This window comes from Pungitius pungitius, chromosome 7 (assembly GCF_949316345.1).
Source record: "Pungitius pungitius chromosome 7, fPunPun2.1, whole genome shotgun sequence".
Taxonomy (NCBI): Eukaryota; Metazoa; Chordata; class Actinopteri; order Perciformes; family Gasterosteidae; genus Pungitius; species Pungitius pungitius.
Window position 1 is genome coordinate 16640744 of NC_084906.1, and position 27767 is coordinate 16668510.

The 27767-nt window shown below is 44.1% G+C and overlaps 1 protein-coding gene across 7 annotated transcripts in view; it reads left to right on the forward strand.

The window, feature by feature from the left end:
- The window catches only part of LOC119216279 (voltage-dependent R-type calcium channel subunit alpha-1E), a 77777-nt gene that overhangs the window by 12313 nt on the left and 37697 nt on the right, over nucleotides 1-27767 (forward strand). For all 7 annotated transcript variants that reach the window (XR_009956683.1, XM_062563239.1, XM_062563238.1 and 4 more), the window contains 4 exons: nucleotides 58-620; nucleotides 16356-16621; nucleotides 22172-22278; nucleotides 22471-22610. Coding sequence is in view for 6 of the 7 variants with exons in the window: in XM_062563239.1 (XP_062419223.1) it covers nucleotides 91-620; nucleotides 16356-16621; nucleotides 22172-22278; nucleotides 22471-22610 (1043 nt within the window). In the remaining variant the exon portion in view is untranslated. The remainder of the gene's footprint in view (nucleotides 1-57; nucleotides 621-16355; nucleotides 16622-22171; nucleotides 22279-22470; nucleotides 22611-27767) is intronic.

Genomic DNA, 27767 nt, shown 5'->3' on the forward strand with positions numbered 1-27767 from the left:
AGTTGTCCTTTTAAAATACTTCCATTCTATTACCTCTACTTCCTTTCCTCCCTGCAGCACTATGCTGAGACCCGGGGCAGCCTTCCCACCATGCTGGAACTGGGCTCCTGTTCGGTCAGCTCTCAGTCTCTGACGGGGGACCACAATGCCTCGGGGCTACAGAGAGCTCCGTCGGGGCCGGAGGGCTCAGGAGGCGGTTTGTGCAAGGGGGCGATGTCCGGAAGCAGCACCCCGAGGCACCACGCCCTCCGCTCGTCCCCAATGGACAGCGAGGACTGGCGGGAGCACCGCCCGGGACCTGCCGGTGGGTCCGGCCTGTTGTCCGAGTCCCGCGCCTTCCAGGAGCCCCGAAGTCTCTCCGCCAGCCACGACGCCCTCTACCTCCCGCACGTGTCCGGCCACGCCCCGCCTCCGCATCCGAGCCGGCTCGGCCTCTGCCTGGACGTGGCCTCTACGTTTGAGGTCGGAGCCGGACTGTTAGGGGCGGATGGAGATTTGGCGGTCAGCCCCAACGTGATGAAGAGGCGTCGGGGCGGCCTGATCGAGCAGAAGGACATCGTCAAAGCCCACCAGGCCCATAAGATTCACAGCACGCCACAGGCTCGACGCAAGGAGTGGGAGTGAGTATGATGCTGATTTACCCACAGATCCCCGCTTTCTTTTACCTGCCATAATCATATATATATATATATATATATATATATATATTTATTTATGTAGTAACAGACAGCAACACAGCTGTCTGCAATAATATCTTGAGCAGTGGTGAATATAAAACAAATCAGCTATAGAGATGCTTGGGAATTTTTTTATATTTAACATTATTTGGGAAGAATTCGATTCCCAAGCCTGTTGCCATAATCAAAACCCACGGTACCACAACTAAGATGGATATTCATCTCTGATGCGGGCACATTTTGGATAACCTTTTGTTTTTGTGGTCAAATGAGTTTTCAGCCTCAAATTTGTATTCTGATGCTTTTTTGTAAACTATTATTTGACAATATAAAAAAACGGCTCTGGAAGAAAACAGCAAGCCTAACAAAGTTCGGGCATACCAATTCGCTACTGTCGCATCGGTACTTTTGGGTGCAAGCTAATAATGCTCCCAAGCCGCGCGATTGTGGCTAATGCATAATTAATGTCGTTTTTCGTTTAATGTTTTAATTTGCGAGCTTTAGAAGTGCCGCGAGGTGGATTTTATCAGCTGTTCCTCCTGCTTCCAATCTTCCTGCCAAAGCCCCGAGCCAACTGGCTACAGGCTGTGTGCGCTTTTACTGGTTTCCTGCCCTGCGGCGCTGTGGATTCTCTAGCTGATTATAGCGGTGACGCCCCCCCTCTGTTTCCCAGTGGAAGCTGGGCCTTAACCTCCAGTGGCGTTGGAACCCTCTGTGCCCACCTCCCCTCCGCCACCGCCCCCCCCCCCCCCCCCCTCCCTCTCCTCCTTCCTCACCACGGGTACAGAATGCCATATCCCATACTGAGTTATGTATTTGGCCAAAGAGACATGAGCTTGGGGAGCATGGCAGCAGATAGAAAGTGAGGAGAAGATGGATGATGACATGCAATGAACGCAGGGGGGGGGTGGGGGGGGGAGATGAGGACAGGAGAGAAATGTGAAATAAGAGGAGTGAGTTTTGTATGCGTTTGATATTCAAGCCCATGTGACAGAGTTACTGATGCGGTTGTTTACTGGAACAACAGGCCTGTTGAGATGCTCAGTCATGGAGCAAATAACTATTCTCCCCCCCCCTGCCTGAAATGATTATTACAATATTACATGACAGATCAACACTTCATCCACTGAGGGGACAGAGTGAGTCAGGGTACGTAACAACCATGAACATCTACCTCTCAGAGCCACTTAGCAGCCCACAGCCACCTGACAGCAGGATAGAAAATGAGATGTTGCACCTGAGCCAAAGTGTGCACCTGCTTTTCTAATTCAAAGGAAATTAAGCGGTTTTCAAACCAAGGTAGAGCATTATGCCATTAAAAAAATAAACAAAGCTCATGTGAGTTTGTTGCAAGCAATCAGCAGAGCTCAATATTATCCAGTCCAGAACTCAGTTTGTCCCTTTAGCCTTCAGCAAGATACATACAAGCGCTGGTTCAGTGCAATACAGCTGTGAATGGATGTTTGTGGTCACCACTGCTTCTGTAGTGTTCCCCTAATCGGTCACGTAGAGCCCCCATCACGTATGTCTGGACCACGTTCCTGTGGACATTTATGACTCCTTGAAAACAATTAGGAACGTCTTATTCATTCCATCTTCCCAGTGGTCGTTGACGGGCAACATTTCCCAAACCTCTGGTTAGTGTTCCTTGAAATAATGAATGGTCCCCAGAGGAGGAACTCTTGTGACCCTGTGAGGGGTCTTCTTGCACCGGTTTAACTTCCCTATTTCATGCCGCAGACATAGAAATACACTCTCTCTCAAATAAACATTCCCCAGAGGAGGAACCCATCTTCTGGTGAAGAACAAAACATCGATGTCTTGTTTCATTTTTAAACCCTTTGGTGTTGTGAAGCCACTCTGAGCCACAGAGTTGTCTCTTGTCTTATCTTTTGATATCACACAGCTCTGCTCGAAAGTGTTAAAACAGCAAATAAATGAAGCAATTAGGCCTCAGATTCTGGTGCCTTAGGGTTATTTTGTGTGTTTGTCAATTTTTCGCAGTGCGAGTCTGTGTGTATGTGCATTTGTCGCATTTTGACACGTGGCAGTCTGGATAAAAACATCCTTTCGGAAGTGCTCGATGAAATAACAGTACTTGGATGTGGCCTTAGCGTGGCCCTAATGACAGTAATCAAACTGAAGGGATCTGGCATTTCAACAATTTCAGTAGTTTCTGGTCATAGAGGATGGCACTACAAATGTTTTGGTCTCTCTTTGACCTTGGCGATGTGTGTTTTTTGTGTTTGATATACAAACTGTCTATTTCCCGGGGGGAAAGGGCAGCGAGGAAGAGTGAATACCTTTCCACAGAAAGGAGCAGGGCCAGTTTCCGAGTGACAGCATGTGGATACAGCGCAAGATACATTTAGTGTGCTCCGGGAACAGCTGGTTGTAATTTGTGTGTATGTGTACTGGAGGCTTAAATTAGTTTCTTGATTTGCATTGATTTCAACTCTTCTGGGTCCAGCGTCACACCTGCATTTGTGTGCCCGTCATCTTTTTATTTTTCTTTTCGTTTGAGGACACTTCCACTCGTCACTTGTCGGCACACATTCACAGCAAACGGATGCAGGGCGAGAGAGACGAAAGCGAATAAATCCAACCAGTTAAACACTCCTTCATACTGCTGGGCACATTTGTCTGCCTCAAATCGGAAGCTCATTTGTTTTTTTTTAGAGAAAATAGGACACCACATTCACAATAAGCCCCAAACAAATTGGTCTGCATTTAATTTGTTGTAGCCTGCCATGTGGACCGGCCACACACACACACACACACACACACACACACACACACACAACTCTGCACAGTAAAGACTGATATTTAGGGATGTTAAATCAACAATTCAAATAAAGCTTCACAGGTGACGTGCTGCAGGCCTCAGAGGTAACAGATGAAACATGACGACTCTGGCACACAATCATTGCCTCAGCCGTTGTGCGCTTGCTGTGTTTGTGTGTGCAGTACGTTGTGATGTCAGTGGTTATCTCTGCAGGGCTGTGCGCCCTAGGTTCTTGTTGGCGCTATTCTCGGCAGGGGTGTGTTTATAGACTTGGACCCAGTGTGTGACCCTTATTTGTACTGATCACAACCTGATTGGAGCACACAGTGTCAGAGTTTTTTTGTTAAGGCACCAGGCACAAGCCTCATTATTTTTCCACCGGTACAAAGGACATGGTTTGGGTTTATTTTATTTTATTTCATTTTTTGTGAAAGACAACATAAGACCAGCTGGGTGTAGCAGGGCCATAACCAAATGGCTTTTTATTTTGCGAGTGGCTTTGCTCCATGAATAAACTAATGGTTGTTTATCAATTTATGAGATTACTTGCTAAACTTGATGATCTTGTGACTGTTTCTTCAGCATGAAGTTTACATTTGCGGTTTCAGTGAAATGTCTTGTTTGGCTTGGTTTTTTCATGAAACATTTGTAATGATAATTCTCCTCAGGATGAACACTTTGCTCATCCCTTCATTTTAGTCTACTAGCAGCATCAATACCTTGGTTGCAACCAGAATACTTGCAGAACTATTGACATTTCCAAGAGCCTCATAGTTGTCCTTAACTACATGTTTGTATGCTAACATGCTAAGTTACAATTTTTTTATTCCGCTCAATTTTACTACTCAGGGTTTGACAGTTTATTAGGCCAGCCACCTGACTCTTTATAATTTAATTTGAGAGAGAGAGAGAGATTATCTGCTTCTCCTCGTATCGGTCTCCTTCTCCTTCCTTATTGTCTCTCACTCTCTGTGTCAGATAGGCACCCAGCGCAGTTTAAATGTCAGAGCTGTTTGTCATAAGTGAATTATTAATGATGACACGCTGAAAAGCCATATTCAGCGCCACAAAACCATGTGTCTGTCAAACAATATGCAGAATGGAGAAGGCAACGTTATTGAGGGAGACTATGTGATGGGGTGAGGGGAGGTAATGTTTGTTCACTGGCTCACTCCATAATAATGTTTCTGTTCATTCAAGCTGGCATATTTGTTTTGCGACAACGATGTATTTGTTGAAGATAGAGCGCCTCTCATTAAGTGATAAAACGATACACTGCACCTTGCATTCAGCCTCACATTCGGTCCCTTCACTCGTTTCCCTCTCTCTCTCTCTCTCTCTCTCTCTCTCTCCCTCTCTCTCTCTCTCTGTCCGTCTGTCTTCTCGTGTTTGGACGGCAAACCAGCAAACTGACACTGTTGATGACCATCACAGCGATGGGGAGAGATCATGAGTTACCAAGCTGTCGGATATGTCAGTCGGTGATGGTGTCTGAGTTTGACAAAATTTGGCTCCGGGGCTTAGAATAGAGACAGTGACGGGATGGGAGTTTTAGAAGTGCAGCAAAAAGAGACTAATACAGAGAGAAGTAATACAAAACTGGTTCTTATAGTTTGTCATTTATTATCGGTTTAATAGCGTAGCATATTTGATTGCTCTGATTGTGGCGTAGTTTTTATCTCTGTTGGTTTCAACTTCAAGACAATATTGATGCAACAAGTTTGTGTTTAAAAATAGCATTTACTTTATTGTTGTATTGTATTATCAATGTCACCATACTGACCTTTGTCGAAATGCCACCCCTCCCTCTCATTGTCCCCCCCCCCCCCGTACCTGCCAACAGACCGTTGTCACTATCAGTAAAGGTTAAAATGCCAATGGTTTCAACTAAATGCTACCGTTAGCATAGCAACATTGACAAAGCTAACATGCTTATGTTTAGTAATCATACTTTCTTATCACAATCCACATCTTAGTTCAGTGTTTTAGCTTTATAATATTTGCTAATCAGCGCTAAACACAGAGCACAAGTGAGGTTGATGGGAATCTGATTGCAGACATTTGGACATAAAGTGAACCTGATGATAAAATGAAGATATCACCAAAGTGGTTACGTTTCATCTTTAAGGGGATGTGACAATAGCTGTTGAGACTTTATACCCAAACCACAAATCCTTTTGTGATACTACGGACCTCAAACATCCCAAAAAAGTCATTAGCATTCGTTATCCGGGAGTCAGCAAAGTCTATTCAGGAGATTGTGGAAATGTATCTTTAAGATGTCGAGATCTTCTGCATGCTCCCTTTGCATTTTCCCAATTCTTTCAGTACTAAATATTACAGCCATGTAACATCTGGGCTCGTGCGCTGCTAAATAACACCAGCTACGTATCCTGAGGGACCTCCATGAAATATGGCCTCTGGTCCTTCCATCTCATTTGCTATTGAACGTTCCCTCTCAGATGGGCAGAGACCGAAAACAGGACAATTAATGAGTATGGTTTGCCGATACTTCTTACATTTATTGTCCGTTTAATAATTAAAAGGATGATAGATCTGCTCATAACTCGCTTGCTCCGAGCAATGTCTTGAAATGATGTCTAAGCTCTGTGTTATGTGGAATTTTTATTTGATTTCTGTGTGCATAAGAAAGGTGTAAGAAGAGTAGCTAGGTCTTAATTGTAATTCTGGAAATGAAAAAAGAAAACCTTGTGAGGCACATAGAGCGAGATCCATGTTTCTCAGGATCATCAGAACACTTGATTAAGAATCCATTATTTATTGATTTGGAAGCAGCCTATCGACCCTGTTGATTCATGTTAGATAATTATTTACCTTGATTTACTGAGTGAAACGGATTAACGTTGCTGGAAAGATACATTTCTCTGAGACCCTGGTTTGCTTTCAGCTTCTTTCAGGAAAAGAAACTCTTTGTGTTGACCTCCCGCTCTGCCCTTTGGTATTAAACCATTTTGCACTTGAAGCAATGGGACCTGCCAACCTATACGAATGCACAGACAGACTCATGTAATGATGTTTGGCCAGAGAAGTTACTCTTTATCTTTAACCCCCAAACACACACACACACACACACACTCTAAAATAGGTTATGGCAGTAGGTAGTGAGAGGAAGGTTCAACCTAGATTGTCAAGTTGCATAAAAAAAGTTATAAATCTAGAACTACGATCATATCACCTTTTTCAGAAAATATTATTTCGCACGAAAACGCCGCAAATAAAAAACATTACTTCCTGCTTGGCAAAAATGTTATAATTCATTATTTTTTGTCGGGATTTAAAACTGTATTAATGTTTCTTTCACCATTTCAGAACAAAACTTTAATAATTTCTTTACTGTGTGTAAACTAGCTGAGCTGTCATGTGCTTCTTTCAACATTAAAGTCCTGCCATGCTGAAGGGGGTGAAGGTGTCCCCCCCCGTCATAGACCTCGAATTCACTCCCCGTTCGTTCATTCAAAGCTTCAGATTTCAATATCAAAGATGATTGTGATGTGCTCCGAGAGTTCAATGCTGTTAGCTTATTGGAGCAAATAATTCCTTTGTAGTACGACAGGATTTATTTCAGTCACTGATGCTTTCAAGCCAAATGGGCTTATCACGAGGGCCTTAGCTGTATCTAATAGCCCCTTTTGGCCGCCTCATTGTGAGATCACAATTTGGTAGTGGGTTGGAATATGTGGCCAGCATCACGATCACCACATTAACTGTTGTTGGAGACCTATGCGGGGAAACAAGCCAGAGACCCGCCCCGTAATGTGCGAGCGAGATATTCATCACGTCCATTCCACACCTCTCAAAACCAGAGGGAGCCCAAACGTTGCAGCCGTGTGACTTATGTTGCTCCGGGAGGCTAGTATTTATTATAAATGGGCAGAGGGCTGCTGGGTAAGCAAACTGAGTCATCATCAATATCCAACGTGGCAGCCGACTACCGCCTCTCCACGTCGTGTCTGTGACCTCTAGTGGAGCTGCTGGGAAGTCCCCGCTGCGGACGCGGCCTCGTTCGTGCACTCACAGGACAAGTGGATGTTCTAGCGCGTGAAAGTGACCATCGGTTTAAACGATGATGCCGTTTGAAATAAATGGGAAAAACGTGGCATCGTAATCCAACCGGAAAGGATTTTGTCAAAGACAAGGAATGATTTAGGCGAGTTTTCAAAGCAGATGCACAATGAGAGCAAATGGGGGACATGTCACATGATGACGCTTTTGGAGTTTGACGTGAACTCCGTCTGCACGCGGAAAACATCGATGGAGAGAAGCAGGGGCTGAGACTGCGAACGCACAAAAAACCGATGAATCATTCCCCCATTTTATTCACCTCAAGCCACGCTTCGATGTCATCCTGTGTGTGTGTGGTTGGAGGAGCGTGGTTTTGCCCTCCAGAGGCCTCGCGTAAATCCACAGTCACAGTGATTCCCTGCAGCTTCGGTCGCGCTTGCCTGCACAGTGTGTTCTAACAGTACCCTCGTGTACCCTAATGTTATTTCTGTGGAGCGCAATTGGAGAGTCCTGAGGGCTTCCGGTGGATGGATGGAGAGAGGCAGGTCTGGATAATTTCTTGGAAATCCATCATGGGCCTGGGGGAGTGAGAAGGCACAGTAGACAGGGCCTGAGGGGCAGACTGAGCTAAATAAAAAAACAACTGAGGCCACAGTTACATAAAAATAAATATTCTTCAATTTTTAGTATTCTATAAATAAAACCAGTAAGTTATCAGATAGTAGAATCAATTGTAATTACTGACTTCTCAATTGATTGAACGCCAAATATCCAAACAGAAAATTAAGATTTGAGAATTTAATTTTGTACATTAGTTACTATAAAATAATGTAATACATCTGTGTGTCACTAGATGGAGATAACTGCTTAGCAATCGCATTTTCCATCACATTCAACTATTCAGCAAATATGCAGCATTAGACATGATTTAGGGCGCATCATGTGATTGTGTTAGTAAACATATCAATTCATACTAATGTACAGAACCATCTTTGACGTTTTAAATAGTAAATATTAGCTCGAAGTGTCCTCCCCCATTAAGCTAGATGCTAAAACGTGGCCCCACAATGATATTCACATTCCAAATTCTTTTTGATCTTGTACCACAGGGACAAACATTAGGCAGTAATGAAAGTCAACAAGTTCACCACAGCGGATTCATTACACGGCCAGTGTCACGGTTTGGGTTTGTGTCTTGTTTTATTTTGTAGTTTCATGTCCCTGGGGTAACTTCACTTCCTGCCTTGTCTTCCCCTGTGATTGTCTGCAGTGCCGATGATTTTTTCCACCTGTGTCCAATCACCTGCACCTCCCCTGTGTATTTAAGCCACGTCAGTCTCGGTTTGGCCACTTTTTGGTATTTGTATTTATTAAAGAATACCTTTTTGCAACTCTGTGTGTGAGTCCTGCCTCTGCCTGCCTGCACCAGCCCTGACAGCCAGGCCAGAGACCCACTTAATTAGTTAAAAATGTGGCAAAATCCTAAATTCCGTAGCTCAAATTGATGTAACGTCTCAGGCAGTCGTAGAAATGTCTGCATCGATGCTTGTTTTGTTACCCGGTTGATGGTTTCAGCACCCTATTCACTGTTCGCATCGACCTCTCTAAACTTCATACATGGCAGAAACCGGGTCAACAACATGCTTCTAACCGCGGTCGATTGCTTTGGAGACAACAATCATAACTCAGACCTCCTTGGGGAACGGTGATTTAAATAGCTTATTCCACAAAATCTAGGGTTACGGCGACAAATTCTCAGCGCTGTGAATAGGGGCACGTCAGATCAGTTGCTAGGAAACAAGTAGGAGGAAGACAACAGTCGTGGGCAGATATCTGGGTTGGGTCGAGAGACAGAAAGAGAGAGAGAGAGAGAGCGATTGATTCAGGCCAAGAAAGAAAGCAGCATTGCTGCTATTTCCATGCAATGTCCTCGCAGACAAACAACTATTGATTCTGCCAAGCCCAATTGTAATTATGCTTCTATGATCAATGTTCCCAACGTGAAGCCCGGGACTTCAGGTTGTGGTTCTTGTAGAGCTCATTGTTAAAACGCACACCCGGACACGTGCTGAGGCACACGTACACGCATACACTGCTCTCATGGTCCAAACCATTAGCATCTCAATGACACTAAATATAGTCCGGTCCCCCCGGTCCCTTCATCTTACCACATCAATAGCTCTGGCTTTTGTGTCCTGTTCGGGCGCAGCTTTTTTGGTGTCATGTTGAATTCTGGGGTCTGGCCGATGGCACGCTGACCCAGCGCGGCGGTTGAATTGGGCAACTTCAGAGATTTACTTTTTTCTTGTTATATTTTGAGCATCACATAGTAGATAAATTAGATCACAGCAGTTGACATATACGTCCAGTACAGATAAGTAGCTGTTGTATTAGCAGTAGTAATACTCTATTACTACTACTAATACTCTAGTACCATTTTTTTGTAGTAAAAGCGAATGTTTTTGGTTACTTTCTCAACCGTTTTGATTGAATACAGAAACCCATGCCCTCCATCCACGTCTACAGGGAATATTCCGTTTTTACATTTGCCGGGATGATCGTGTTTTCCTAACTCATATTTATTCGTCAGTCAGACATTCGGCAGCAGCATCGATCAGCTCCACAGACAGACGGCGTGAACCGATTATCTTGCAGGTGCAGGTGCATTTCTGTAAATTGAATAAATTGTGCGACGGTGGGTTCGCTGTTGCTCTCTGGCTCCAGGGCTGTTTGAACCAATCAGTGACAGGGGACACACCTGTGCTCGTGGTGACGCACACACAAGCTGCGTAAGGCCTGTGAAGTCTGGGGGCAGATCGCATTATTCACCCCTCCCCTCCCTGCACTACTGACTTTACGGATTGCGCCCATTTATTTGTTTGACGTGTTTTGATTATTTTGTAGTTGACAAATGACTATTTTTGTCAGTGTGCCGTTTCTGTGCGGGCCATGTTAATTGGATTGACGCCTTTTGCATGTTGAGGCACAATGAAAAACGTCTCAGCATTTTGCCAAAGTTTTCACACTGTTTGCAGCTATTTTATGGTGCGTTTTGTGGCCTTTGTAACGGCGCTGTGGTTGAAGGAGTGCTTAGTGTTTGCACAGCCTTTTCACGTCATTGCGCACATATCTAATCACGCAAATAACAAGAAAGGTAAAAGGTGATTATTTATGTGTCAAATCCGAAGTTCACTGAATTTTGGCCACATTGAAAACTTGCTCCGACAGCTCAGATCAGTGGTTCTCAAATGAGCATCCATTCAGGTGCTCGGGTGAAAGAATTAAAAAATATATTTTATATCTCTTGGTTCTTTGTGTTGTACAATATGCTGTATTAAGCATGTGAGTGTGTGTATGTATGTATATATATATATATATATATATATATATATATATAGCTTCACTTTGAAGAGGCAAAGATAGTTGTGTAAACCTCTGTGTGAAAGCAGATTTTCCTGTACACCCTTTTTCATTCTGTACTACACTGCACAGTGTGTGTGTGTGTGTGTGTGTGTGTGTGTGTGTGGTGCTGCTGTTCTCTGTGGGCGGCGGTCAGGAAGCTGATTGTTGCTCAGTTTGTTGATTAAAGCCTTGTTGAATCAATGTGCAGAGACAATGAATTGGCCCTTCTGGTTGTAGTAATGGCTCGACGGAAAGATGTCGGCGGGCAAACGCTCACATGACAACCGAACACGTGTCACGTGAATCAACATGTGGGCTTTCATGTGACTGTACTTCTCCTCTGGGTTGAAAAGCTAATTTAGTTACGGGGCTATGAGGCGAAGAGCCTGATAATAACCAGGTTTCAGATATACGAGCATGCCAGGTATCTCTTGTTCACTCGTTCTATTTATAAATTGAAATCTTTGTTCTCGCCACAGTCCTGTGTCGCTAAGTCCCATTAACGAAGCCGGGACTGTCGACCGGCTGTCACGACAGCAAGTCACCTTGGTAACCTTGTGTTCCTCGGTTTTTTTGCAAGATAGACATCTCTTGCAGCGAGAAGAATATATTCCAACACTAACAACACATCCACAGTGTCAAATTAACTCCACTAGTATAGTACAGAAGTACAGAGAGCACAATACAGCTAGATCTCTTCCAGCTGTATTGTATATCACAGTCTTTCAAAATATGTCATTTGTCCTTTCCAAGGAGTTCTTTTGTTAACCAAATTCAGCACCTTTTAGATAAGAACAATGTTTAGGTTGACAGGTTATTAGAAAGTTATTTTAAATTATGGATCATTAACCTTTCACACCAAAGATGAACACTGGACAAAGGGATTTTTTTCACAACATTGCAACCCGAATACTATTAAAATCAACGACTTATACATAAACTTTAAAGCATTGGTTGATTGTTTATTAACCACCAATAAAGTCCTTAGTTAGAGCTTGTGAGCTTCATTGGTTATTTTCTAAAACAAACCTTGTCCAGGTGGCCAGTGATGTCAATTTGAAGTTATTGACTGATTGACCTTCCAGCGAAAAATGTGAATTTGTATTTCAGTTGGGTTCAATTGTAGTTTCTTCAACAACAAAAAAATCTCATGTCATTAAAGAAACCCAAAGCATCATAGACAACAAAGAGACTCCACCGACTTGCTTTCTTTCCCTTTTTCCCAGGAAGGAACCATTGTCCTTCCACCCTAATCATCCCGATTGCTAACGCCTAATTACCATAATTCACTCCTCACCTCTCAGGCAACGAGCCGCGGCTACTCTGCTCTCTGTAATGGTATCACTGCTGCACAGAGGAAGTGGTAGAAGTCACATTTCCATCGCACTTAGCTGGGATTGAAATAACAAAAAGCGAGCGAAACGTAATCTTTAGACATTCTTATTTTTTTTCCCCTTCGTAAATGGAGGAGAACGTTATAGGACAATTTGTACTTCCATTCTCATCACTTATAACGAGGAGATGTCAGAGATCTGTCTGTTACGTGTTCTATTTTTAACGCCCATAATGTGTTGGAGCCCTAATGAGTTGGAGGCCACACACCATTGATCACTGCCTTCATCACACCACAATCACAAAATCACCCATCACTGTCGGCGTCGTGGTGATCTCTCCTTTGCTTCATCTTCCCTTTTGGCTTTGATTTCCATAAAGATCAGTTTACTTGTGAATCTTACTTCACATTCAGTTTACATTTGAATTTTACTTCACTCTTTGGTTATCTCAACATCTATGGGATAGATGTCAAATATTTCTCTGTGGTTTTGAGTGAAAACACTATTATACATGGTCAAAATTTGTGTTTGACCAAAGGCTTTGGTTTATGATAAAATATCTGCAAATGAATGACATTAACTCCCTCTGAGGTTATTTCACTCCCTGTGTTGATTAGATTCTTAAAATGCTATCTGAGATGTTAGCATTATAATTATGAATTTGTCTTCGTGCACAAAGTTTGTAGAATCAATTTATCATTGGTTTTGCTGTTTTCAAGTGATTTATTGACAATAAAAACGTATAAAATATCATCAGTCGGGTCCTCTTTCAGCCAATTGATTCATGTACATTTTCCTCAGATCTGACAGTACACTGTCAGATCTGAGTGTAACACTTTAACTCCACACTCCCATCCTCTTGCTTGGGAAAAGCTTTCCTCCTCATGAGAGTGGATACGATTACTTCCAGCCAGCACACAGCAGCACTAGCCAATAATAGGCCGTGAACACTGTAATTAGCCAAAGATGCTGGCTGCTGTCTTCCCGAGTGTCTGTTTATTTTTGTATTTGTGCAACAGGTGTTTTACTACTGCACACTCGGCGTGTGGACCAGCTCTCAGTTTGCTCTTCCGGAACATGCACATGCAGGGTGAACAACATAACAATCAGAAACCACAGCATGTCCCCTCTTCAAAGGGTACACTGACCCGTCACTCCAAAAAGCTCATCCCGAAGTAGACTTTTAGTACTTTTCCCACATTTTGAGAAGATGCCTTACCTCACCACTGTTCCTGGTATCTCAAACAGCTAAACAGGTCCACGGGCTGCCAAAAGTTCAATTTTGGTTGGTTTAATCTCTACTTGTCAAGATGTATCTGACATGGGTTTTCATCATGACTTTGTCATGTTTTGTATGTTAACACGTGGTTTGTTTATGGAAGTAAATCTGTGCCATCGGGGGTTGAAATAAAAAGTTGATTGAATTTCTAGCACTGAATATTTATGCATTGAAATTATGTACCTGAATGTTTTTCAACATTAAAACACCGCAAAAAAATTCAACCTAAAAAAAAAAAATGTTGAAATATTCGAAATGGAGGCTACAATATTCAACCGCAAAAAATTCAACCTTGGCACACCAATATGCGGAGGCTACAATATTCAACCCAAATAAATTCAACCTTGGCACACCAACATCCGGGACACTAAGGAGGAGCAATCGATTCTAGATTCAAGATCAGTAGCGTGCGTCAAGCTAAAGGAGCGAGCACCCAAAACACCTTCGGCTTCGGATTGTATCCATGTCCAATAATAACGGGACTTTAACTCTTCTTCATGTCATCAGTGTGGTTTGTGTCTGTAAGATTCCGTAATAGACAGCTGACATTTGTACATTAACAGACTGTGTTGGACATGAACTAAGCGGAAGTTAAACGAGAGCGTACAGCCGCTCACAATACGCCTCTTCTTCTAGTTTTGAATTCATTTAATGATGCTGAGATCCTTCGACAAGCTGTTAGGAGTGATTGGCGGAGTTTTGAAAACCAGGAACGCGCTTGAAGAGGCAGATGAGCCGCTGTATCGTAGTGGGGGGGGGGGGGGGGGGCAGCGGCTTTAACGGAGCGCGCAGACGCATAAACCCGACAGGACATGCAGGAATAACCGCAGTAGCGTCGGTGGAAGGATCCTTTTTCACAGCGGCACAAGCCGATCTCAGTTGGGTATTAAGCGACATTCAAAGTCCACGTAACGTTAAATGAGTCTTCGTGGCCATGGGTAAACTTTATTGAGGATCTGGCACAACACAGCGACCTGCAAGTAGCGCAGAGTCTTACATAAAGGGATGTACGTCTTAATGCGAGGCTTTAGAATTTATCTCAAAGGGATCCTGTATTTGCTCGTAAAGTCTGAAACGAGAACCCATTTTTCAGTGACGGTGTTACGTGCCTACTGGTTTTTGAACTACTGGTTTGGCTACGGGTGCGTGTTTGTTTTCCCCCGGTGTTACGTGCCTACTGGTTTTTGAACCTAATGGTTTGGCTACGGGTGCGTGTTTGTTTCCCCCCGGCAGGCAGGTGTTGTCTGCCTCCGTCACTTGAGTCGTCACACATTTGCAAACATATTGTTCTGAAAATGTTCAAAAATGCATCCCATATCCATTGCAGCGATTACGATTGTATAAGTGAGCACTACGTCACTGCCACGTATGAAGAAATACATAAAAGAACATTTATTAAAAGTCCGCCACAACCGGGATTCGAACCGTGTCGCGCAAAATAACGTAGTGCCACAGAGCGGCTGTGCTACCCACTCGGCCAACCGAGCTTGATCGATTTCAGTTGATTTGTATATTTTAATAGAGTTGTATATCGTCAGTGGCAAGCAAACGTTTTGGTTTAGGGTGAACATTATATGTTCTTTTATGTATTTCTTCATACGTTGCCACACTGATGGCATGAAGAAGAGTTAAAGTCCCGTTATTATTGGACATGGATACAATCCGAAGCCGAAGGTGTTTTGGGTGCTCGCTCCTTTAGCTTGACGCACGCTACTGATCTTGAATCTAGAATCGATTGCTCCTCCTTAGTGTCCCGGATGTTGATGTGCCAAGGTTGAATTTATTTGGGTTGAATATTGTAGCCTCCGCATATTGGTGTGCCAAGGTTGAATTTTTTGCGGTTGAATATTGTAGCCTCCATTTCGAATATTTCAACATTTTTTCTTTTAGGTTGAATTTTTTTGCGGTGTTTTAATGTTGAAAAACATTCAGGTACATAATTTCAATGCATAAATATTCAGTGCTAGAAATTCAATCAACTTTTTATTTCAACCCCCGATGGCACAGATTTACTTCCATATTTGTTATCTAAAGTGCACGTGGGAGGTATTGAAGTGGAGCATGTGGCGTTAGGGGACGCTGCTCTCGTTGTGCTCGGCGCGATGGGGAAGGTGGATTCACTTCTTTCGCTCCCCCAATGCAGACAAGGCGGATGGAGGCTTTTCCTTTCCGATACACGTGACACATAGTTGCCCGTTTGCTTTGTCATTTTTGCATCGGGGGGTGGAGGGAGGGGGGGGGGGATGTCGTGGAAAATGCCAAAGTTTTTTTTCTCTTTTTTCCCGGTCGTCCTACGCACGCAGTAGGATAGTGTTCCTTTTAGTAGGTGGTCAACGCAGAAGAGGAGACAGCAGTGATGTGCTCTGAATTACTCAGAGGGCTGCTGCTGGTAAATATAACATCCCTTTGGATCAGCCTGCGCTCGTGCTGCACGCTCAGCGGACGGAGGATGGCTGAAGACGGGACCTGTTGCCGCCTCTCTTAAAGAAATTGGTGTTTTGGATGTGAATCAAACGCTGCCAAATGAATCCTTTTTCACAGATTCATTCAAGACGTCGGATTGTATAACAAGGCGGAATTTAATTACTTTTTTGGATCGGTGTCCTTTTTGTTTTACGCAGAGCGCACTTGAAATCCGCGAGCGCCTCCCAAATCGGACCGACTGGAGACTAATCCGTGAAGAACACGGAGTTTGGTGGGGATTTTTTTTTTCTCCGAATGAACCTGACGATGGACTGAAGCTGGTCAGGACCTGGCCACTCGGCAGCTGGCCGCCTCTAGCGCAGCACCGCGCCCTCCTTTCTAGGAGACTATAACCTCCCTTTCCCCCCTCTCCCCGTCTCCCCTCCCGACAGAATGGCCCGGTTCGGAGACGACGTGCCGGGCTTGTTGAGCTCAGGTGATGGAGGGTCCGAGCGCAACCGCAACCGCGATGGGGCGGCCGTGTCCACAGGTGGCATCTCCCCCGCCTTCAAGCAGACCAAAGCGCAGCGTGCCCGCACCATGGCCTTGTACAACCCCATCCCGGTCAGGGAGAACTGCTTCACCGTCAACAGGTCCCTCTTCATCTTCGGCGAGGACAACGTGGTCAGGAAGTACGCCAAGAAAGTCATTGAGTGGCCATATCCTTTTTTTTATCTTCTTCTTCCTGCTGTATGTTTTAAATGAAGCGGGTGATGTGTGAAATATACAAACGCCTTCGTCGGAGACGTGAAAGGAGTCGTGTGGGTGTGAATTATTGAGGTGGGTAAACTGTAACAAATAAACATGAACCATTTTATTACATTCCTACAAGTGCACACCACAATTTCTTTCGGGCAAGTCCCTAAACAACCAAATTATGTTTAGTGCGTGGCAATAAATGTCTCTTTCAGCACCATGGACAGCACACACACACACAGAGTAAGAATTCACTCCAGCAGCTGTTTGTCAAACATTATTTATTGGGGGTGGGTGGGGACAAGAAACAACAAATATTAAATCAGACTATCAACCAGTCGACCAGTGACATTATCTGACCATTTTATAGGCCAATAATCTATAATTGGATGGAATTTTGGAAATTTTATTAGCGGAACACACAAGAGTTTCGCTTTTTATGGTGATGGTTGTGGTATACTGCTACTACTTTTTAGGTGCTATACAATACTTATACAATACAGTAGTGTTCATTAGTATAGCAGCACACCACTATTTTCTATGTAAACATATAGTGGAATAATGTATACCTGTGGCTCTCCCTCTTTGTGTGTGGTAATCCGAGCTTCTCCTGGTTCTGTTGATTTAGCCGGGGGCCGGCTGCACTTGGGGCGACGCTCCCCACTGCGCTCATACTATTAATCCAAAGAGTAGCACTCCCCAAATCTGTGTTACCTAACCACTTTGATTGGATTTTCAAAAAATGATGTTGCATTGATGATTATTTTGTCGCCTGAAGAGGACGGCGACAGGCAAACGTCCATTGGTGGCGTGTTTGTGCTGCTCGGCCAGGGCCCGGGCCAGGTGTGGCCTCCTCTCTGCTTTTGTTCTGCTCCACTCAACAGCTTCCTGACTGACTGACTGGCCTAGTTGATTATAATAAAAAAGAAAACCTGTGAATAGAATGAGTGGGCCCCTGTTGTTGATCGCTGTCTATTGTCTCCAGGCTCACCCATCTATAGAGGTGATTAAAAATAGAAACAGGATGAGTTTCAATCAACAAGAGGTGTTTGTGTGTGTGTGCGCACGTTAGTTATCATATCCGATTTCATCCCCTTGGTGGTTCGGTCATGAGCAACTCTGATGGTGTATTTGCACTCAGAAGCACATATTCTGTGTCGAGAGTACAATCCATGCTGCAGTGACCAGAAGGAAAGCAGCCAGACTAAACATCCTCCAGGTTAATGTGCGGTTGAGGAGGGAGTGTCTCGTTACATCTAATGAGCTCCACTGTATCTGATTACCAGGATTTATATGGAATGATGTCTGATTGTACTGTCCTACTACCACAAATCGTTAGTCATTATTATTATTAACATCCCACAGCATTCTGTTCACTAATATGGTTTTGAGGAGTCTGAAGCTGAGCTGATTCATTCTGTGTTCTGGTTGTTGGCTCTTCAATGTATGCGAGTCATGTTTTGAGTGGGAGGATTAATTAACGGTAAATATGCGAGTACGCACAAATGACGACACTCATTTTTCACATGAAGACATATGTAAGCAATGATACACATAGTTTATATAGTCGTGAGAACCCACGTCGGCAGGATGGCTTCTTTAGCCTGCTTCCCAGCCTCAACGCCCCCTGGTTGAAGAAGCATACTTTGAGCTTTTAAGCTAATATAGAAAACTTAGCAGTTGTCCATTTACACATCCAGCACTGATCACCTCTTGAGTGACTTTTGGGCTTTTCTACCCATTCTTTAGGTAAATTGTTCACAAACTGGCAGTTTCACTTGATCACTCAAATTAAACATAAACCTTGTTGTGTTAATCACCCTTAACACCAAAGCCTTTAAAGCAGTGGTTCTTAACCCTTTTTTCAGCAGTGTAACCCCTGTGAGTTATGCTTATATTTATGAAATAACATTTTCAGACATTTATTTTTAATCTCTGGTGTCTCATCATCTGAAACTCAACTAAAGCACACACACACACACACACACACACACACACTATCTCAGCTGGGCATCTCCAAAAGGTCAGCCGTCACCTTGTCACCCAGCTGTAAGAGTCTCTTTTTATTTTATTTTTTTCATTCCTTAATTAACAGCAGATCAATTCGGGGAATTCGTCCTGTGTGTGGGCTCAAGAGAGCACATCCCACTCTGTTTTGGTGTTTCCACCGGTGGGTTATTCTCTCGTACGTTTCTGCAGCGGTGGCTCGATGAGTGTCTGCGTGTACCTCGGCCCGCCGTGCCTGCCTGAGGTTGCGGTCTGGCTGATCAAGGCCCGGCGGGGGGAGGAGGAAGTGCTTATTAAGTCCACGGCCTGAGTTCTGTGTGGCAGGCCTCGTGAGGACTGACAGCTGCTCCACCTGTCTGATCCCCGCTGGGATCCCCCACGGTGGGATGTTTCCCATTGAGAAGGTAAATAATTCATGGATGAATTTAATGGTTCGATTCATCAGTGCACACAGTAATAGGCACGTGCTGGTTGGTTCGTTTTTTTCCTAGACATTTAAGTATTTAACAGGATGGGTAGCTTTTCTTTTAAAGGCCTGCCTGTACATTTTAAATCTTTGTTAGGCCTAACCAGAAGTGCACAAATGTTAATTTGATTAAGGGTGAATTAAAGCTTCTAAATGCTTAGTCAAATGTCTCTCAAGACATTTTGAACCCGAGGAAGAGTATTCATTTCCCTCTAAATTTGCTTTCTTACATGAAAAATGGAAATGGAAAAATTAGAGAGGAAATGACCCGTGTGTTGAAGTCGTCCTCCTCATTTATCTATATTTACAAGGAATCAGGAAACGTTTATTGCCATCATATGTCAGACATACATGGAATTCATGTCTGAAAAAACGTGTTCCCACTTTGCTTGGGTTTTCTTTACTTTTTAACCACGGTGTAGCTGAAGGAATTTGGCCTTGAACTATAACACATATGCACTGGTCTCAGAACTTCTACAGAAATTGATTTAAAAAAAAAATTCTGCAAAAGATGTTGTAGGAATGTGTTAACGCCTGCATTGGGTATCATGACTGCACATCCACCTGAGAGAGATCCGACGTTGTTTGACGCCGCACTCTGTTAAATCCATCCAGCCGACAACATCTCTACCTCGTGCGTGTTTGAATAACAGCACACAGCAATGTAAATATAACTTAGTTTATCAGTTTTATCTCTTCTTTTTTTCGCTCCTCGGGTGGAAAAAGAGTTAATTTTACTGCTCGCGGTGATTACACTCTGCGCCTGAGCGTGTTCACAGAAATGCACAGGCCATCACACTCTGTCTCGGTGTCTATTTTTACGCGCATGTTTGAGGAGTCGAGGCCCGAGCGCCGGCGTCACTGTGACTCACAGGATGGCTCACGAAGCGCCTCGCTGCTGAACCTGCTAGACGATCCGTGATCGCCGTCACACAGTTTTTGGTCAGAGACACGTGTTGAATTTGCGTGATTAGGGCCTATTTCGACTATATGAATTTTATCGCATTACATGAGAAAATTGATCGAAATGTCTGGGGATTGATAACATCCGTAACACATCAGGATGGAATCTTAGCTGTTAGTTCCTAATCCAGTGCTGCAGGCAGGTGCAATGAGCATTAAATGAAGCTACCGACCAACTGGTGAAATGGTTTTTGACTGGTTCACGATGGCAGTCACTTTTAGCACTTTGTAGTTTAGCTTTCTTGAAGAAATTGTACTTTCTTGATTCTTGTTGTTCTGGGTGTGAAATGCTAATTTGTCAGAGGGAGGTTGGCACAGACTGAAACACAGAGACTAAATGAGAGTGAGTATAATTTAAACTTGTGAGGTTGCCAGAATCACAACTCCAAAATAGCGTTGCTTCTTATCTGCCTGATGTGTGAAAGTTAAATGTTTCCTGCTTCCCACAACGTGATCAAACCCTCACTTTAACACTTTAACAAGTTATTGCATGTTTATTGGGCTTGGCAGGTACTCATAGGTTTGTGTCCCCTTTGTGTTTGAAGGAATGCGGAGCGCCACAAGGCTGTGGATGCTAGTTATTATAAAAGGGGGGGGGGGGGCATGTTTTACTTTGTTTCAACCACCCTGAGACAGTTTTAATGCCGTCAAACCCCTCTTTGCTCTTTGTTTTCATACCTGTCATGTACTCATTGTCAAGGGCCAATGTGGGAAGGGGGGGGGGGGGGTTCCCCTAAAATCTCTGAGATGAACTTCCAATCGCTGAGTCAAATCTGTTGCTCAGTCTCGGGTTTAAGTTAGAATCCCCGCAGGCTGGTGGGAGTAAGATTATGTTCGCCTTGTTTATTCAGCTTCTCATAGCTCCACATTGATAAGTCCCGTGTCGGGTCTTATTTGGTCCCATTGCCTCCTCCTCGCCCACCGGCTTCTGACACCTTAAATAACCCTCGTCTCCACTGATCCGCCGTCCTCCCCCTTATCACTCCGTCCTGTTTCATCCTTCTGCTATCTGCTGCCTCCTTCTCACTTCCGCTCTCTCCCTCCCTGTCTCCGCTCTGCGGCTCTAAGCTTCCTCCCTTCCCACCTCTTCTGCACATAACCAGTCGAACGGGGACTGCCCACACAGCAGCAGTTGATAAAGAACACATTGCTGGCTTTGCTCAACCCCAGAGCGGCTGGCGCTGAACCGACAACCAGCGCGGGTCCCATAGAGCAGGCAGCGGAGCTTGCAGTAGGTGAACCTGTTTAAGGGATCACGTTTAAGGCGCCGCCGATCATCCCTCCTTGATAAGCCCTCTGTTGCCTCTGTGTGTGAGTGCGTGTGTGTGTGTGTGTGTGGACTGTCTGTCATAGCTGACCTCACGTAATGTTTAGCCTGCGTCTGGTTGGGTTTGCGGCCCCCGAGCCGCATAACATTCAAGTTATTCTGCTTTGTTTCATACAGAGAAAACAATGTCAGCCAATGTCACCGTCAATGCTAAGATGACATGTGATCAAATTAAACATTGCTTAGAGGTTGTTTTTAGTGTGTGGATCGTATTGTGTTTTTATTATTCTAAGAGAAGATTTTGTGGCGTTGCATTTGTATTCGACTTTCTGTAAATAATCCATTTCTTAAAGGGTGAGGCTGGCCATGTGACATACGGTTCTTATTGTCAACAAATTGTCTGGGGAAAAAAAAGACACAAATAATTAACTGTTGTCTCTAAGAAGAGTTATTCCTCTGTGTTTGAACTTCCAATTTCTATTGTAGTTTATTTTCTGTTGATCACACCATGTGGCTTGATTCTTAGCAAATGCACCATTTATTCCCTTTTTCAGCAATGTTTTCTAAAATCTGCAGTGTCCTCTTGTTTTGGGAGTCATCAAATCTTTTATTAATGAATGTTTATGTATATTCATTACCTGTTTTAAAGAGGACCGCCGTCAGAGGAAGTCATGCTGAAGGTCATAACATGTTTGGTTTTGATCATTCAAAGGAATTTGTTGACTAAATGACTAAAACGTATCACCAGCCTCATGCTTTCAAAATGAACCCACTTTGTCAGTGAAAAGCTCCTTAACCTCGTCCTTCCACTCCGTTTGAGTACCTGATCCTCACAACCATCATCGCCAACTGTATCGTCTTGGCTCTGGAGCAGCATCTTCCCGGAGAGGACAAGACCCCGATGTCAAAGAGGCTGGTGAGTCGTTAACACGTGGACACTTCTGACACTTCTGCACTTTTCTGTCAAGCCGCTGAAATCGAAAGATTATTCTCAACTCTCTCCGATGGAGCCTGGAGATCTTCAAGAAAGCCCTAAACGTGACGTTCATGCTCAGTGCTTCAACATGCGGTTCAGTGCGAGCTGGTTATCGCTGCTTCGCTCTCACAGGAGAAGACGGAGCCCTACTTCATCGGGATGTTCTGCCTGGAGGCTGGGATCAAGATCATCGCCCTGGGCTTCGTGTTCCATAAAGGCTCCTACCTCAGGAACGGATGGAACGTCATGGACTTCATCGTGGTCCTCAGTGGGTGAGTCAAACAGTTGTTGTGTGTGTCTTTCTGCGTGTGCACGTATTTGGATTAAGGATTAACGTCTTGTATTAAAATCATGCCCTATGTCCAAGACTCAACTCTTAACTGCACCCAAAGGTCATCATGCGCCGGAACGCCTGTCTTTGGTGGCCTTTTTTTTCGCATTTGGTTCAAGATCTTTTCAAAACAGGCCATAAGTTATTCTCTTTCAGCTGTTTACTGTCTGCGCTTCATTCCCCTGATGGAGAAGGAGCATTTCAGGGTCAGTGTTGATTGTCAGATTACATAGATTACAAGATTAGAATAGTGGCCTCAATTGAAAGTTGAGCAAACGAGATCCTAAAAAACAATCATTAAAATTAACGGCAATAGAACCCCAAAAGTTTACATTGTACTCTCTTCTACTTAGTAATATGCATTCAATAAACATTTTTATATGAACGGGCCATAGTTGTTTAAGTTTACCTTTGTTTTCTTTGTAATTGAATCAACCATATTCATTAAAAAATAATCCATCTAAAGTCCATCTGTCAAAAATAAAAACTCTATAATGAGTATCAAACTACGATTTTGGAGACTTTACAGAATTTACACACCCATCCATATTGCGTCCACATTAGTGGAACTTTTACCCAAAAGTAGTGCACATCCTAGGAGCACCTTGGCAGGGATTTTGGAAAAAGTCCTTCTGGCTGAAGTCATGCTACAATAAGCCATGTACAGTTGTGAGGTGGTAAACAACTTGTAACCTCTTTGCATTTTACAGTACATCAATCACATGGTACTAATGGCCCTAAGTGCCAGTGGGGGCTTATGGCCACATTAGTCTTCTCCGTGGGGGAAAGGCGTTACATTAAAGGGCATTTTACAGCAGAAAGGCGCCTCATCGTCGAAGCAGAGAGAGGAAAGGTTTTTGATTTCGGCAGGTTAAGCTCTCACACACGCACACACATGCAGACGCACACACAAACACACACAAATGAGTTTTGAATCAATTCACAGAAGCACAATGGGTTGGCATACAAGGTTCTTAGAGAATTCTACATGATTCTGGGTGTTAAATAATTGATGAGCCGAGCTGCTGGATAGAAAGGGTGGGACGGAGGAGGGAGGAAGAGGGAGGACGGGGGCGGGGGCATGAGAGTGGGGCGGCGTGGGGAAGAAGAAGAAGAAGAAGAAGAAGAAGAAGAAGAAGAAGAAGTGATTTCGGTAGTGGGGAAGATATGGACAGAGAGCCCCCCGCCCCCCGCTCACCTGTCCATAAACACACACATGCCTATGAATCGTTCTAATCTCAACTGCATGAATGGGGACAGAGAAGAAGAGGCCGAGGCGTGTCACACTTCACATTTCCGTTAGTGGATGCGGACAGCTGGATGTTTGAATCGTCCACAAGGATGAAATCCATCGCGTCGGAGAGTTTTCAGAGTACTCCCTTTATTAAATGCAAGCTCAAAATAAATGTTCACAGGGCAAAATAATGAAGGCTTTTGTTCAATCTAAGCTCACCGATCGTGAGTTAGAGACGTGCCTGATCTGGATGGAATAGACTTCCATCTCTCTTTTTATTAGTTTCAGCGTGATGAAGTGAGCTGCAGAAAGAATTACCATTCTGACCACAGCAAAGGCAAATTATTCAAAATGTTCCTCTCTCTCTCTCGCTCTCTCCCTCTTTCTCCATTACACACACAGAATTCTAACACGGGCGTTTTCACTCACCTGTGGTCCATCAGTCGAGGTTTGCAATCTTATTAGAGAGTGCATGCAGATTATGAGTACTGCTGATAACGTTAGATGAGTCACAGTGCTTTCTATCAGTTAGTATTCAGGAGGCCTCTTCAGGGGCCGCAGGCTGCGTTACAGATACACATATACACTCCCCTGCTACAAGCCCCCTACTTGCACAGGCACCATGCACGCACACATTTCCACATCCTAAGTATGACGCCGAGTTTGAGCAAATATATACGGAAAAGTTATTCACTTTACACGTTTTTAGGGAATTTCTACGCCTCTCTATGGGTGGAAAGTAGAGACATGAAACGTGTGGAGCTGATCCCATCGAAATCAAGGACGCAGAGTCTGCAACCGTCAGCTCAGACTTAGCGGACGTGAACCTTCCCACAGTGGATGCCCCCCCCCCCCCCCCCCCCGTCCCCGCCCCGACTCACTTAACGCTCTGTTTGGACTGCGTCATTATGGAACCCGTTTCCTAACGTGTCGACGCTCGAGGCCACGGTTACCTCAGCGCGCTGCCTCGTGTTTCAAGTTGGCCTGCATCACCCACGGAGAGAGTGAGTGGGAGGGACGTGTGAGGGAAAAAAAACAACAAAAAAAACAGATTGGCTGTTATCGTGTAGCCGAGGACTGTTGTGACTGAAATTCAAACAGAGGGGGCCGCAGGTCTTCTAAGGAAATCCCGCCAAATGGCGAGTTGTTAGAGGGATGGTGGAAACCAGCAGCACAGGAGAGAAGTTAAGAAAAGAGACGAGATAGACACGCAGAAGATGAGATGGATGCCTTGATGTGTGATCGTGCGTACTAAGTGGCACCTTGGCGGTCCCGCTCCATTAGGCATCAGTGGGCAAGGGGGGCGACGCCCACCAAGGGATCGAACCACAACTACGTGCCAGACCCATGGAGGTGGAAGGGAGAAGGCGGTGGAGAGGTTGAGTTAGCTCAGAGAGTCTATGAGAGTAAAGGTAATAAGGTTGGGGAAAAAAAGAGCATTTGCTTTTTTTTTTTCACATGGAGTATATGAAGGATGATTTTAGGAACACAGACATTCCTGCTAAAACAAGATGGTTGTTTGTCTCTTTTTGGAAATTGAAGCTAATTTGGATCAAGGAAGATAACGAGAAAGAAGAGAGGGAGGCAACGGGTTGTTGCCTATTTTGTCTGAACTTGCAGGTCATGAGACATTTCCTTTCCAAAGTGGTAAGTTTAGGCCTGTTATTACTTGATATTTATTGTAGTCAAGACAGGAAATGGTTTCAAAAGCCAAACTCAAACAAACCCTCAAATTCATTTTTTTTTTTTTTTAAAGAGTCAATCCCAAAATCCATATAATGAATCTCTAATTGGATATTCATTGTCTGATTGATCATAAAATATCTTAATGTTTCTGCTTTTCAAACAGTAATATTCCCTCTTTAATCTGCTTTTTTTTTCTTTTCCATTCAGTTACACACATTTTACAGGTGGAGTTGTGTCGGAGCCTTTCAGGCCCTCGGGTGTTAATTAACAGAGAGAGTTTCGAGTCGTCTTTACTGCGAACATTGAGATTATTCCTCACTCGGTGTCAATACTGGACTCTTTCTACTCGATCCCCCACCGCCGTCAATATCAGCCAGAGAGACAAATGCGACACTTTTAGGAGTTTAGTAGCATTGACGTATTTCCATTTTCGTCTAAATCCTCTCTTCAGCTCGACGTGCGTCTGCTGCATGTCTTTTAGGCGGCAGCATAGTCAGACCCCCCCCACACACACACACACACACTCACACTCACGTGCGATGCGCACACACCTGTCCTTTCCGATTTTATTTTCCATCTGCCGTCTTGTCGATTCAGGAGTTCAGACACAGCATGATGTGGATGTGTCCCCCTGAGCTGTTACCATGGTGACAAAGGACCCCACCTCACTGGCTCCGGTCCTAAAGGCATTTCCGGTCAATGTCTCAGGAAAGAAGATCTATCTTCTCCTGCAATCTTATGGGGGGGGGGGGGGGGGGGAGCTATTTTCAGCTGCTCTTGTGTGTAGCCAGACTTTTCTTTGACTTTTTATCAGACCATTGTTTAGCAGATCAAACAAAACAATGTGCTTGAATAAGACAGAGCGTGCAGCAAGTGACATTCAAATGGAAAGTCCAAGGGTAAAATTGGCGTTTTGGCTGATGATCCTGAATTAAGTGAGTGATTAATGATAATTGACGGTCCAAAAAGCTCAAGCTGCTTCCCTGTGTGCCCTCTGTCTCTCACTCTCTTCATGTTGAATCCTGTTCTCAGGCTGAAACAAAGACGATTTGTCAAACCCTTTGGTGAGTTGACTCTGATTAGTTCAGACTGTGGTTGAAAGGCTTGCGTAACAAAATACACAGAGGACGCATTCCTCCTGCTACTTACGGATGGAGTTGAAAGAATGAAATACCGTCTCAGACACACATAGAGAGAGAGAGAGAGAGAGAGAGAGAGAGAGAGGTGAAGGCCGCACACAGAGACTGCACAAGGAGACAGGCCGACATGCACATTCCACACTGGATCCATAACAACACATTTGTGCATCTACGTGATTCATGCAATGGAGATCAGCCTTCTCCGGTCAGCTACCCACCACGGATTGCTGTGTTTTGAATGTTGATGTTGCTGTTGGTTTCAAGAGGAGATGGGGGACTTAATTAAAGATAAATGGACCTTTGGTGAACTCTAAGCTGGCTCCGACCAATGATCTCGCTGTCTGGGTGAGATAGAAGATAATGTGAATCTAATGTGAGAGCTCAACTATTGGCATTGTTGATCCTTAATACTGACTCTGTGATGTATGGGTTGAATCATTTCACCTCCTTGTACCTAGCTCCAGCCAAAACCATTTTCCCTGTCATCTTTCCCTGTCTTTTTTCATCCCTGAAAAAAACACTTGGGTATGCAGCATTAATGTGGCAGTCAGTTTTTTATTGGAACCGGAGCCACGCGTCTTCTGAGAGGCGTCACAATCCACCATCAGTGTTGTTGGCAACAGAAAACTGGCTTCTCTGTAACAGCCACAGTTTCTCTCTTTTTACACAATCCATATGGAAATCCCAAACAGAGCTTTTTTGAAAAAAATCCTTTAAGAATAGTTTCTAACAGCAGCGTACAACACCCTTATCTCCTCTCTGTTGGTTACAGGCTGTGGATGTTGAGAATTATTGGAGCCAGTGCTTCTGACAAGCAGCGAGATTGAATGGATGAGTGTCCAGAGGGCAGCGTTGATAAGTGAATCAGAGATAAATGAAGGGGCCGCAGGTAGTTTTGAAATATCTCTAGTGTTCAGTGCACCATGATGACATGCTGAAATATTGGAGGCAGAAAAAGTATTGTCAAAGAGCTTAAATAACTACAAGATCACAACACAATGTGGCGAAACAAGTCACTTAGTCTCAGTCCCTCCTCTGT